Here is an 11,788-nt window from a genome sequence, read left to right on the forward strand (position 1 = left end):
GTCCAGCTGATTGGAATTCTGTATAAAACAGCCATTCCAGGATCTGACTGCGGCATCTCGGCCCACCTAATGCGTAGAGCGGAGGGAGGAGGCCGTCTGCTCCTGCCTGCGCATCTGGCTGCCCATTTCTCAGATGAGCCCGTCTCTGCCAGGCCACTTCTTAGGGCTGAAAGGCATCCCCTGAAGAAACATCTGGACGCCTCGACCGCCGGGCTGGCTCGGAAGCTCCCCTTCTTGAGGGCCTTCGGGCTGAGGCGGCCATAGAGGGGATCCCCTGCATTGGGTGCCCTTCCGAGAGCCCGAGGACCACGAGGCAGTGGAATCCTCGGGCTGGGCCGGCCGAGATGAACCCGGATGCAAGGAGGACTCGAAACTCAGGGGGGTCCCAGGACGCAGGCACGCCGCAGGCAGGCCCGCCGGAGGGCCCTGACCCCCCGCCCAGCACAGCAAGAACGGGAAACGTTAAGTTGACACATATTTCCCCACTGTACAAAGTTTCCCAGGCTTGCCCACCCCGGTAGGACGCACGTCTCTGGGTTAAAATCCCAACCATATTTATTTATTTTTTTAAATCATAAAATATATTTTTCTTTGTTCATATTTAAAAATATTTACAGGGGGGGAAGCAGGCCCAGGCGGAGGGGCCGAGGTCAGGAGGAGTCTGTGCAGGGTGAGGGGGGTGGCGGGAAGAGATGGAAGTAGCTCCGCTCGGTGGCTGGTGACGGGGGGCAGCTCTCTTCTGCTGAGAGGTACTGGCTGTGGGGGGTGGGAGGGGGTGGGTAGGGGTCTGAGTCTGAATTCAGATCCATGTAGTATTTGCTGGCCTTCCATCGGCTGCTCGTGCAGTCGCTGTCGCAGACGTCCGTGCTGCATGGGGTGGTGGGGGGCGCGATCCCGCGGATGATGTACGGCCTGCCGGGGAGAAGGGAAGAAAGCCTGAGCGCCAGGAGGCCGGGGCCCGCTTGTCTAGGACACCAGCCTGGGCCAGTGCTGGGACCTGGAGCCCGAAGAACCAGGGCCAGCTCAAGCCCTTCCTGGGGTCAGCTTTTCCCTTTTGGTAAAACAGGGACAACAAGGTTCCTGTAAGTGCTTTACGGAACTTAAAGCTCTCTAGAACTGAGAGGTCCTGGGTTCCAATCCTGTCTTGGAACGTTATGATCTACATGTCTGGGACCATCAAGATGGCTCCTGACGCCCCCTTGAGCCCCAGAGGCTCCGATCAACACTACTGAGCAGCGGCAGAGCTTGGATCTCTCCTCCGAACCCCCTTTCCCCCCACCCACGCCTCTCAGCTGGAGTCCCCAAAACTGGGGCTGTGCCTCAGGGCTGTTCCCAGCATCCACCAGGGCCCAAGGCCGCCATATTGGACAGCTCCTGCCAGGGAACCCTCTGCCTGGCTCATTCTCCAGCCCTTCCAGAGGGGCCAGACCCAGCGAACCTCCACCTGCCGGGGACGATGCTCAGGCACAGAAAGCCAGGCCTGCCCTTCCGCCCAGCAGGCTGGGATCCATCCCACAGAAAAATGGTAATGAGGAGGCCGCCACGTGGTAGAGACTTACAGGCCGCTGAGGCGGGCTGAGAGAGGAAGTCGAGGCAGGCTGACAGGAAGTCGGGAGACCTCGGTGTCCGCGTGACCCGGGGGCGGGTTGCAGAGCAGCCTCGGAGGTCCTCCTGCTCACACTGGGAACCTGGTCCCGGCCCAGCACGCCTCTCTGGCCTCACTTCCCTCCCGGGGGTGGGGGGACCCCTGGGGGGTGCACGGTCAGGTGGGGGAGGGGGCCAGAAGCTCCTACCTGTACGACCTCGTGGTGGAGGGAATGTTTGAAGAGTAGAACATCTCCGTGTTGTACAGCGAGCGGTCGGTGGCAGGAGAAGGAGGCGGGTTCAGGATCTGGGGGGACAGCGGACAAGAGGCTTAGTGTTGCCCGCACCCCTCCCTCCACGCCCCACAGGGGGCGTCGCCGCCGCTTGTCTCAGGTCCCCCGAATTCCAGGAAGGCCAAAGAGGAGGCTCTAAGGCGGGAGCCCCACGTGGGCCATCCCCGAACCTCAAGCATAGGAATCGTCCATGGGAAAAGCCTCGCCCGGAAGTGATCAGGAGCCATAACCCGACCGTAACTTAGAATTACAAGGTAGTCTGTGGAGTCTTGGGGCTCTTTTCTTCCTTCAAAGCTCTTCCCTTCCATCTTAAGATCAGCCTCATGTACCAGTTTCCAGGCAGGCAATGGGGGTGAAGTGACTTGGCCAGGGTCACCCAGCTAGGACGTGTGTGAGGTCACATTTGAACCCAGGACCTCCCATTTGTCAGCCCGGCTCTCCACCCACTGAGCCGTCCAGCTGCCCCACAGTCCAGAAGTTCTTCATCTGGGTCTCCCGGTGGGGTCTATGAATAGATTTCAGGGTGTCCATGAACTTGGATGGGAAAAAAAGACTATTTTCACCGACCTTTCCTGCAATGGAGCGTTTCCTTCAATTGTGAATTTTTTAAACGTGGAGCCCCATTGGAAGAAGCCGTCTGTAGGCTTCACTCTCTGCCCAAGAGGCCTAAGACACGTCCCGAGCGTCAGGACTCCCACTCTAGGGCGACACTTGACAGATGAGGAAGTTAAAGCTCAGACGGCAGAGACTGGGTTAAGGTCACACAGTCAGTGGGCGGCAGAGATGAGACTCGAGCTCGGGATCTTTGACTCCGAAATCCAGCTGAGTGTCTGAGAACTGCCCGAGGTCCGAGGGGTCGTGAGAGGGGCTGGGCCAGATGGCTGTACGGACGTGTCTTCCTACGCAGACGCGCCTGGGAACGCCACTGCGCTCGTTGGGCCTCCGTTTCTGCGTCTGTCAAAGACGATTTCCGAGGCCGAGGCCTATTCGACGCTGGTTTTCTTTGAGTTAAACAAGCAATCGCGATGGAGAGAGGCTCCGTGGAGGGAAAGCCGGGCGCCGACACACGAGATTCTGGGCCCAAATGCGGCCTCGCACTGCCTCGCTGGGTGACCCCATGGCCTCGTCCTCACCAGTCTCCAGCCTTGGAGCCAAGACACAGTATTGAGTCCAGGAGGGACGGTGAAGGTTTGGAAAAGGAAAAAAGGGCTGCCAGACCCCCTGGAGAAGGAAACGGCAAAGGGTGGCGCAGGGTCCTCCCCAGGCAAACCCGTGGCTGTCCGCAGTCCATGGGGTCGGGGAGAGTAGGACAACAAGGATGCCCGCGTGCTCCAGGCCTGGGGATACGAAGGCAACACAAGATCGTCCCCCTCACAGAGCTTCACTCTTCCCAAGAGGGGCTCCACGCTGGGCGGGGGTGGGCCGTGGCTTCATGCTGAAGGGAGCCCATGAGCCAAGGACTGAAGAAAGCTGGGATTCGAAAGGGCAAAGACGGGGAGGGAGTCCATTCCAGCAGGGGGAACGGCTTGTGCAAAAGCCTGGAGATGAGAGATGAGAGATGGTGACCACAAGAAGGCCAGGCTGGCCGACTTGCAGAGGGCACAGAAGATGGTGATTTGGAATAAGACGGAAAAGGAAGCCGGAGGGAGATCCTGAAGGGCCGGAGTCAGGATTTTAACTCACAGCTCCCCGGCGTCCTTCTATCCCCTCTGCTCTGTTTTGTGGATGGGCTGGAAGACACCAAATGTGGCCCAATCGAGCCACCCTCAAACTCTGTTGAAAACTCTGAGGCCATTTCCCCCCCGTTCTTTCTCTCTGTATCTCCCAACCCTCAGAGGCTTCCTGATCTCACCTCCTCCTCCGCCCTCTCTCAGATGGAGAGCACCTGCTTCTTCGACCACACAAGAAATCCCATTCTGACTAGTGTCTTCCAGCAGGTTGGCCCCTTTGACATCTCTCCTCCCTCGCTGATCTTCATTCTCTCCCAGCTCTGGGCTCCTTCCTTCTGCCCTGGAGAGCCTGAGGAGGAGGAGGAGGAGGAGGAAGAGAGCGCTAAAACCTAGAGAAGAGCATGATCCACAACAGCCAGGGCTGCCGAGAGGTCGAAGAGAATGTTGGGAGAAACGGCCATTGGATGTGTCTGGGCAGTTGGGCAAAGCTCTGCCGAAACCCCTCGCCGGCTCTCTCCGGGCCCACCAGCAATCGTCCCATCCAGCTCCTGGGGTCAGTGGCGACGTTCCTGGAGAAGATCACCGAGAGCAGGGATTTCCCTTCCTTTTTCCTCTCGTTTGAATGGTTGCTCCATGGTGCGGCTTCTGGCCTCCTCGTTCCTATGGAAAGGTGCTTTCCAGGGTTCCCCGCTAGCGTGCTCTCTGGGTGTTTCTGTCTTGATCACATCTCCCAGACAGAAAGACAAGTACGAGGCCGGCAGTCACATCCCGACAACCTCTTTGTGGCCAAACCCAATGGCTTTCGTCATTCTCTTGCACTGCAACTTCTCGGCAGGCCAAGCACGGCTTACCGGCTTCTTCGGATTCCTTTCTGCCTGCCTCTGACTGCTCTTCCTCTGTGTCCTCGGGGGGGGGGGGGGAGTCATCTTCCAGGCCCCCCAACGGACGGGAGGCTTCTTCCTCTTCCCATTGAGCTGGTGCTCTAATCAGCTTCGGCGTCCCTCCCCACCCCATGCAGTCAGTGTCAGGGCATCCCCATCCCCTCCAGGACTCAATATAAGACCCTGTTTGGCCTTGGAGTCCTTCAGAATCGGCCTCTGCGGTCTTCTCACCATGTACGTGGCTCACCGACAGCACCGACCTGCTGGCTTTCCTTCCACAAGACACCCCATCTTTGTGCCTGTCTTCCCACGCCTCCTCCTCACTGCCTCCTGGCTTGCTTCCAGCCTCAGTCAAGGTCCCGATTTGTCCAAGAAACCCCCCATCAGGTAGCTCCACTTTACGCCGTTTAGAACACGCTCGTCCACAGTGCTTTGCCTGCTGTCTCCCCCAGCAGGCTGTGAGCTCCTCGAGGCAGGGGCCGCCCATGGCTCCCGCATCTCTGGGGTTCAGCACGGGGCCTGGCACACAGCAGCGTCATAAAGACCGGCTGCGCGGCCCTCCTCCCCAGCGCTTCCCACAGAAGAGGCAACAGCCGTAGCAGGAACAGAACACCCGAACGTTCCTGCAGCCCCATTTGCAGACACGATCTCACTGGATCAGCCGCCGCCGCCGGCGGACCATCTTTGGTTCTCTGCGACCGACCGTGGCCGCCTATGCAGCTCTGCATACGGCGGGCACCGAATACAGCCTCCTCGGCGCCGTCCTCAAGAACCAGACCTCCCGTGGCTGTCTCGTCCAGACCTCTCGTGCCCGGGACTGCTGGGCCCAAACCCAACTGTGGCTCATCTGAGGTCACGGGTGGGTGAATGGCAAGAAAGATGGAAAACGGCAGTTTGTGAAAAGCCCCGAATCTGGCCAGAGTCCAGGCCGGCCTCCAGGGCCTCCCCTCGGGCTGGGGGAGGTGATGTGAACTCCAACAGGCTGGCTTCCTTTTCCTCTTGGGAGGGGGAGCTCAGAGAGGCGAAGCTGGGAGTTTTTCTGGCTCCAGAATCCTGGCAGTCCAGCAAAGGCCAGGAGAAGGTATTTGGGATGGAAATATCCAACCTAGGGAGCCAGGGATGCCAGTGGACAGCACAGAGACTGTCCGGTCAGTCGTGGCATTTCCCTTGGGCAGTGGCCTGGGACCTAGCAGGCGTGGCCTTCCCATCTCGCCCAAGCAGCCTCCGAGCCAACATCAACAGGGACCTTGGGGCGAGGCAAGCTCCCGACCATTGTATACACAGCGGTCACTTCCTCTGGAGAGCGGCTGAGCCTCTGGGCCGCCATGGCGGACAGGCTAAAGTGTGAGACCATTTCTGTGTCCCGAGTGAGGAGCGGCCAGAGCTCAGAGCACCTCCCGCAGGATGGAAGGGAGGAAAGGGCCTGGCCAGCGAGCCGGCGGGCAGCTCAGCACCCCCACGCCGAGGCCCATTCTTCGCCCTCCTGCCTCCGACCCTCTTGGGCAAAGCCAGCAGAGCTTGGGAGACCTGCCCCACGTGGCGCTGGGATCCTGGCAAAGCAGGGCTCTGCCCTGGGCCCCGCCACCGACAGGGCAGCCTCGGGCGGCAGAGACTCCATCTAAAGCCTGGGCCCAGGCCCGGAGCTGCGGTTCTAAGGATCGCTTGGCAACAAAGAGACATGGAGGCCGTGTGTGGCTTCTGAGCCATAGTCAGGAGAGGAGAAGCTTCTGGAAAGCGGGGAGCAGCCCATGGCTTTGTCTTCCTCTCTTCAGGGCCCAGCACCATGCCCTGCACATGGCATGGACTCTTTGTAACCCCTACCTATGTCCTAAGAGAGAAGAGCAGGAAGGGCTGAGGACTGAGGGGAGGGGCTTGGCCACAGGCCCACGGCTAGGAAGTGTCGGAGGCCAAATCCGAACCCAGGTCCTCCTGGCTTCAGGCCTAGCCACCTTGCTGGCCCTATGTGATGGAGACTGATGAATGCTTGGGAATTGAACTGAATATCGGATGTCGGATTGTTAGCAAAAAGAGGGTCAGATGGAAGTCAAGATTGAAGCTCATGTCCTGGCTTTGAAAGAACAAAGGAAAAGAAGGGAAGACAGAAAGAGGAGAAAATACAGAAAGAAGGACGGAAGGAAAGAGAGAGAGAGACAGAGAGAGGGAGGGAGAGACAGAGACAGAGAGAGAGAGAGGGAGGGAGAGACAGAGGGAGAGAGAGAGAGACAGAGAGAGAGAGACAGAGACACAGAGAGAGACAGAGAGAGGGAGAGAGAGTTTTTGCTCAAGGCAAAAACTTCCCCAATGCACCAACACATATCCCTTGGGTCTTTAGCTCTGTGTCACCTCCCCTTGGGGAGGGAGAGGGAGGCTGTGAGAAGAGGCTTTGCTGCCCCCCATCCCTAGGCCCCTCCCTGCCCCCCTCACCCCCCCCCCCGGCCCGGCGCCCTCACCTGTGGGTATAAAGTGGCTTTGGTGCTGGACGAGCTGCTGGACGAGGCGCCGGTGACGTGGTTGCGGTCGTAGAGGGGCAGCCCGCTGCTGCCCCCCATGAGGCTCATGGAGCTGATCATGGACTTGCCACAGGAGATGCCTGTAAAGGGACGAGGGAAGGCAGGCAGGCTGGGGTGATCCTGGGCGCTGGGGTCCCCTGGGCTTCCGGGCGGCTAGTGGGGGGAGAGGACGCTGGTCCGCCTCACCCAGGAGCCCTTGAGAATCCCAGGATCTCGCGGCTGGATGAGACGGCAACCATCGTGAAGAGCAGCCCATTCTGAGCAGCCCTGGCGCCGGCGGTGGAGAGACCCCATGGGGGGCGGGGAGGCCCTGCCCCCTGGGACGTCACCAGGCAGCCCCTCCCCCTGGGGGCAGCCCCATTTTGCTGCAGCTTCTTCCTGAGGCTGAGCCTGAACTCTCTGCACCCCCCGGTGACTCTGGGCCCAGACAATCCCCGTTGGGGCCTCGAAGGTTCCCCGGCTTGGCCGTTCCGGGCCCTCCGCCTCCTGGGGCAGCGCCAGCGCAAGGCCTTTCCCATCCTCTCCTCTTTCCTCTGGATGCTCCTCAGCCGGTGACTCTTTCCTAAATCACGCCGCCCCACCCTTAACGTGGGACTCCAGGTCTGGTCGCCCCCAACCCCCCCACCATAGGAATGTCCTGGGAATCTGCGCTGTGGCAGACGGCCCAGCGGGCGGCCACCTGGCTGCCATCTTGCTGGGACCGTGGAAGGGGGTGTCTACACCACACTGGCGCTGAGCATCCCGAGCACGCAGCGGGTCTACACGTCACGGACGTTCCCTCGCCGTTTCTCAGCCTACCTGTAAAGGTGCCGTGCTGAGAGCTGCCGGGGGCGATAAAGTTGAGGGGCACGTGGGGCGTGCCGCTGACGTAGTCGTGGGGGAAGGGCCCGCTGGGCCCGGCGTAGCGCTGGCACACCACGCGCTGGCACACAAAGTACATGCCGCCGATCACAAAGAGGGAGAGGATGATGCCGATGACGGGCCCGATGGCGCTGCTGTGGGAAGGCGGGTCGTCAGAAGGGGGCTTCGTGATCTCTGCCAAAGGAAAGAGAAGAGGAAGCGTCGATGGAGTCGCCGTGGCTACGAAGGGGGACGACGAGCTCGACGAGCCAGTCCTGAGCTGGCCGGAGACCGGCAAGAGCTGCCTTCCGGCTCCTCCTCGGACACAGCACAGCTCCACGCTGGACAAGTCATTTATGGGACGGCGCCTCTCGGGCCACGCTCTGAAAGGGTGAAGGTACCAAAGAGGAGCCCATCGACCTCAGCCAAGAGATGTTCCGTGGGGTCCAGAGCCAGACACGCGAGGCCCAGACCTGCTGGGCTCAGTCGCAGAATCTGAGAGGAGGAAGGGCCCTTCGTCGTCTGCAAAGGCAATCCATGGCCAAAAGAAACAGCCACTAAATAGACACGCAGGACAGCCGGCCTCCGGGCATGCCCAAGTACCCGCCGTGGAGCCAAGCGCCCCCTCTGAATGCCAGGAAGGGATGGGGACAAGGAGAGGCGCGTCTTCTCCTCAAGGGTCTCAGGCGACAAACCATCCGCTGCCAGAAGGAAATACAGAGGCTCCCCTCCTTGGCACCCCCTCCCGAGGAACAGGGGATGGAGACAGGCAGGAACAAGGGAGGCAGCTGGCAGTCGCGGACTTCCCTGAGGGACCAGGTGGATGGGGGGGAACGCTGAGGGACAACCGACTTCATAAGGCAGAGGCTCCCTCCCAGACCTGGCTAGGGACTCAATCTGGCAATAAGAAGCTTAGCTCTGGGGGAAGGAAGGGGGATGGATGTGCCACCAAAGGCGCTTCAGAGCTGTCACTTCAGCCCTGTACAGACACTTGTACGGGTCACCGATCTGGCTCTCCTGCCCCCCCCACCCCCGAAAAGCTCATGGCCAGGAAGTACCATCAGGGAGCGCCAGGACTCCAACTGGAGGCCTGGAAGGCAGAACGAAACTCTGCTTTCCCTTTAAAGAGGGCTCTGCAGCCCAGCCGGCTCCTCCCGTGGCACCTGCTGCCCCTCTGGCCTGGGCAGCTGCCATCGACGTGTCCCCACACCGGGCACCCCCCAGTTTTCATCGTCTCTCCCGTTAGATTGTCGAATCCTCCAGGGCAGAGACTGGCTTTCTTTTTCATGTCCGCATCCCCAGCACAGTGCCTGGAAGGTGGATTGGGTCGGACTGGATCTGCAGGGTCTGGGCCGGGATCAGAGCCCCCCCAGAGGCCCACTCACCACACAAGAGCTCGTCAGAACCATCCATGCAGTCTGGGAACGAGTCGCACTGCTGCTTGATGAGAATACACTGGCCGTTGGCACAACGGAACTGGTTGGGCAGGCAGATCGCTGGACGGGGGGAGACAGATGAACAAGTCAGCGGCTGCCTGCCGGACAGAAGTTCAGTGACTTGCCCAGGGTCACACAGCCATCACGTAGCAGAGGCTGGATTTGAACGCAGGGCCTGCTGACCTCGCGCAGGGTGCGCTATCCATGGGACCACTGAGCTTCCGAGGGTGGAGGGCTGTGAATTCCCATCCTCCCCCCGCCAGGCTAAGTGGCCGGCTAGGCCAGGAATTCCTTAGTCCTCCGGCCCGCCGTTAGACTTCCGGGCCGCGCTCACTGCCGGGGCTGGGAAGGCAGAGCGACAGACCAGCTCGATGCCTTTCCCTAGGAGAGGGGACGCAGGGCTTCGTCCCGCCACTTCCCCGGGCGGAAACGCCCCCAGCTCCCAGCTAGCTCCGTCCGAGGCGGGCCAGGCAGGGCCGCAGGGAAGGTCCGGGCAGGGCCCGCCCTCCATCGGCCCTTTCCCAGGCACAAAACGGCCTGCTTTAGCGGTCTATTGAAGGAGGCCGAAGGGGGGCCGAGGAGCCTTTCCCAAGTTCTAGAGCCAGGCCAGAGGCTGGGCACTCGCGCCGCGGCCCCTCCGGCTCCTCTGGGTCCCTCCGTGCCCACAGCCAGCCCCAGCCGGCATCTGGGAGAGACGAGTGGGGGGGGGGGGCAGCCGGGAGCGGGGGGGGGGGGGAGACAGGGGGGTAAGAGCCGGGGACGGGGGGAGGCAGCCGGGAGGCCTTGGAGCAACGAGGGGGCAACGTGGAAGCCAACCCAGGACAGGACACTCTCCCTGCAAGGAGCTTCCTCCTCCTGCCTGGATATGCAGGAAAACATGGCCGCGCTCCTTCCCCAATCTGGGCCTCGCTTCTTCCAGCCTCCCCCAATGGTTCAGCCCCCCTGGAGGGGCTCCACGGGATGGTCGGGACCCCCTGAGGGTCTGATGAGGAAACGGAGGCTGGGAGGGTCACCATCACATGGGCAGACGCCTCTCGCCTCCGCCGAAAGGACCCGGGTTCAAACAAAGAGGGGCCCCAAAGCCCCTTCTGGCCTAGCAGAGCCCGAGAGGAAACGTTCCGGGCCTGGCTATGGCCCAGCCTCAGAGGAGGAGGAGCAAAAGGCCGGCCCGAAAAGCTCCGGAGCCAGCTGCACGGCTTCCTCCTCAAGGCTCCTGGACCCTTCCGGCCTGTCTGGAAAGCTGGGACCAGGGAAGTGTTGGGAGGCTGGAGGGAGCCTCGACCCAAGACTTGGGAATCTGGAATTCCTCGGGAGGTGGGGCGCCCCCTGCCCGTCGCCTTAGATTCTGGGGTTGCAGGGGCCCGGCGACCTCATCAGGGCTGGCCGCCGGGGAGGACGCGGTCTGCCCGTGGGGATGTGCTCCTGTTCTGCCAACACAGAGACCCCCGTGTCCTGGGGCGCCCAGTGTCTTTTGCCAGTCCCGGAGGCTGTGCAGGCCAGAGGCAGGATTGGAACCCGGGCCCCAGGACTCAGAGGCCAGCTCCATCCCGCCCCATGCGCGCTCCTGCTTCAGAGGAGGCACGGAGGCTGCAAGTCACCAGCTGCTGACTGGTAGCCTTCGTGCCAAGCCTTCCAGGCCAAGGTTTCTGCCCTCCCCTGTGTAGCCACTGCGAGGCTGCAAGACGCACGGGAAGAAGCGGGCCGGCACGCAGCAGGCGCTCCATCAGTGCTGGCGATGGGTGGACCGCCCTCCCCCCTGCACCTCCCCGAGGGCCTCGTGTCCAGCCTCGGGCCAGCGCCCCAGGCCATCTCCTAGGTTGCTGTAACTCGGCCAAGAGAAGCTCGATCAGCTCCAGCATTCACAGATTCACAGACCCAGACTTGGAAGACGCCTCCGAGGCCTCTACGCCAACGGCCCCCATTTTACTGACAGGGGAGAGTGAGGCCCAAAACGGCTGGAGGACCTGCCGGGAACGTCTCTGCCAATAAATGGCAGAGGGAGGATTCGAATCTGGGGCTCGTGACTCTGAAGCGAGGGTTCTTCTCACACTTATCACACTGGCTCTGGCTTATGGAGGGCAGGGTGAGCACCTACTAGGCACCACATGTGTGATCTCACCGGATCCTCCCGACAACCTGGGGAGGCAGGGGCAGATAGATCCCTGTTTTGCAGTTTGGGAAACTGAGGCAGACAGCAATTAATGGACTTGCCTGGGTCATTCAGCTAGTAAGTGTTTGAGGCTGGATTTGAACTCAGATATTGGTCTCTGTCTCTCTGGTCTCTATGTTTCTTTCTTTCTCCCTCCTTCCTTCTCTGTCTTTGTCTCTCGCTCTCTTCCCGTCCTTCTCTCTCTCTCTCTCTCTCTCTCTCTCTCTCTCTCTCTCTCTCTCTCTCTCTCTCTCTCTCTGTCTCTGTCTCTGTCTCTCCCTCTTTCTGTCTCTTCCTCCCTCTCTCTCTCTCTCTCTCCTCCCTCCCTCTCTCCCTCCTCTCTCTCTCTCCCTCTCTCTGTCTCTGTCCCTCTGTCTCTCCCTCGTCTCTCTCTCTCCTCTCTCTCCCTCTTCTCTCTCTCTCTC

General features: G+C 61.0%; 1 protein-coding gene across 1 annotated transcript; it reads right to left on the reverse strand.

The window, feature by feature from the left end:
• Window positions 1–537: 537 nt before the first annotated feature.
• Window positions 538–9,343, reverse strand: LRP5 (LDL receptor related protein 5). Its single transcript, XM_056801186.1, has 5 exons — window positions 9,164–9,343; window positions 7,737–7,973; window positions 6,879–7,018; window positions 1,794–1,891; window positions 538–912 (listed from the first exon to the last, which is right to left on the reverse strand). The coding sequence occupies exons 1-5, from the start codon at window positions 9,189–9,191 to the stop codon at window positions 651–653; spliced, it is 765 nt and encodes a 254-aa protein (XP_056657164.1). The 5' UTR covers window positions 9,192–9,343; the 3' UTR covers window positions 538–650.
• Window positions 9,344–11,788: the final 2,445 nt, after the last annotated feature.

The sequence above is a fragment of the Monodelphis domestica genome, chromosome 6, assembly GCF_027887165.1.
Source record: "Monodelphis domestica isolate mMonDom1 chromosome 6, mMonDom1.pri, whole genome shotgun sequence".
NCBI lineage: Eukaryota > Metazoa > Chordata > Mammalia > Didelphimorphia > Didelphidae > Monodelphis > Monodelphis domestica.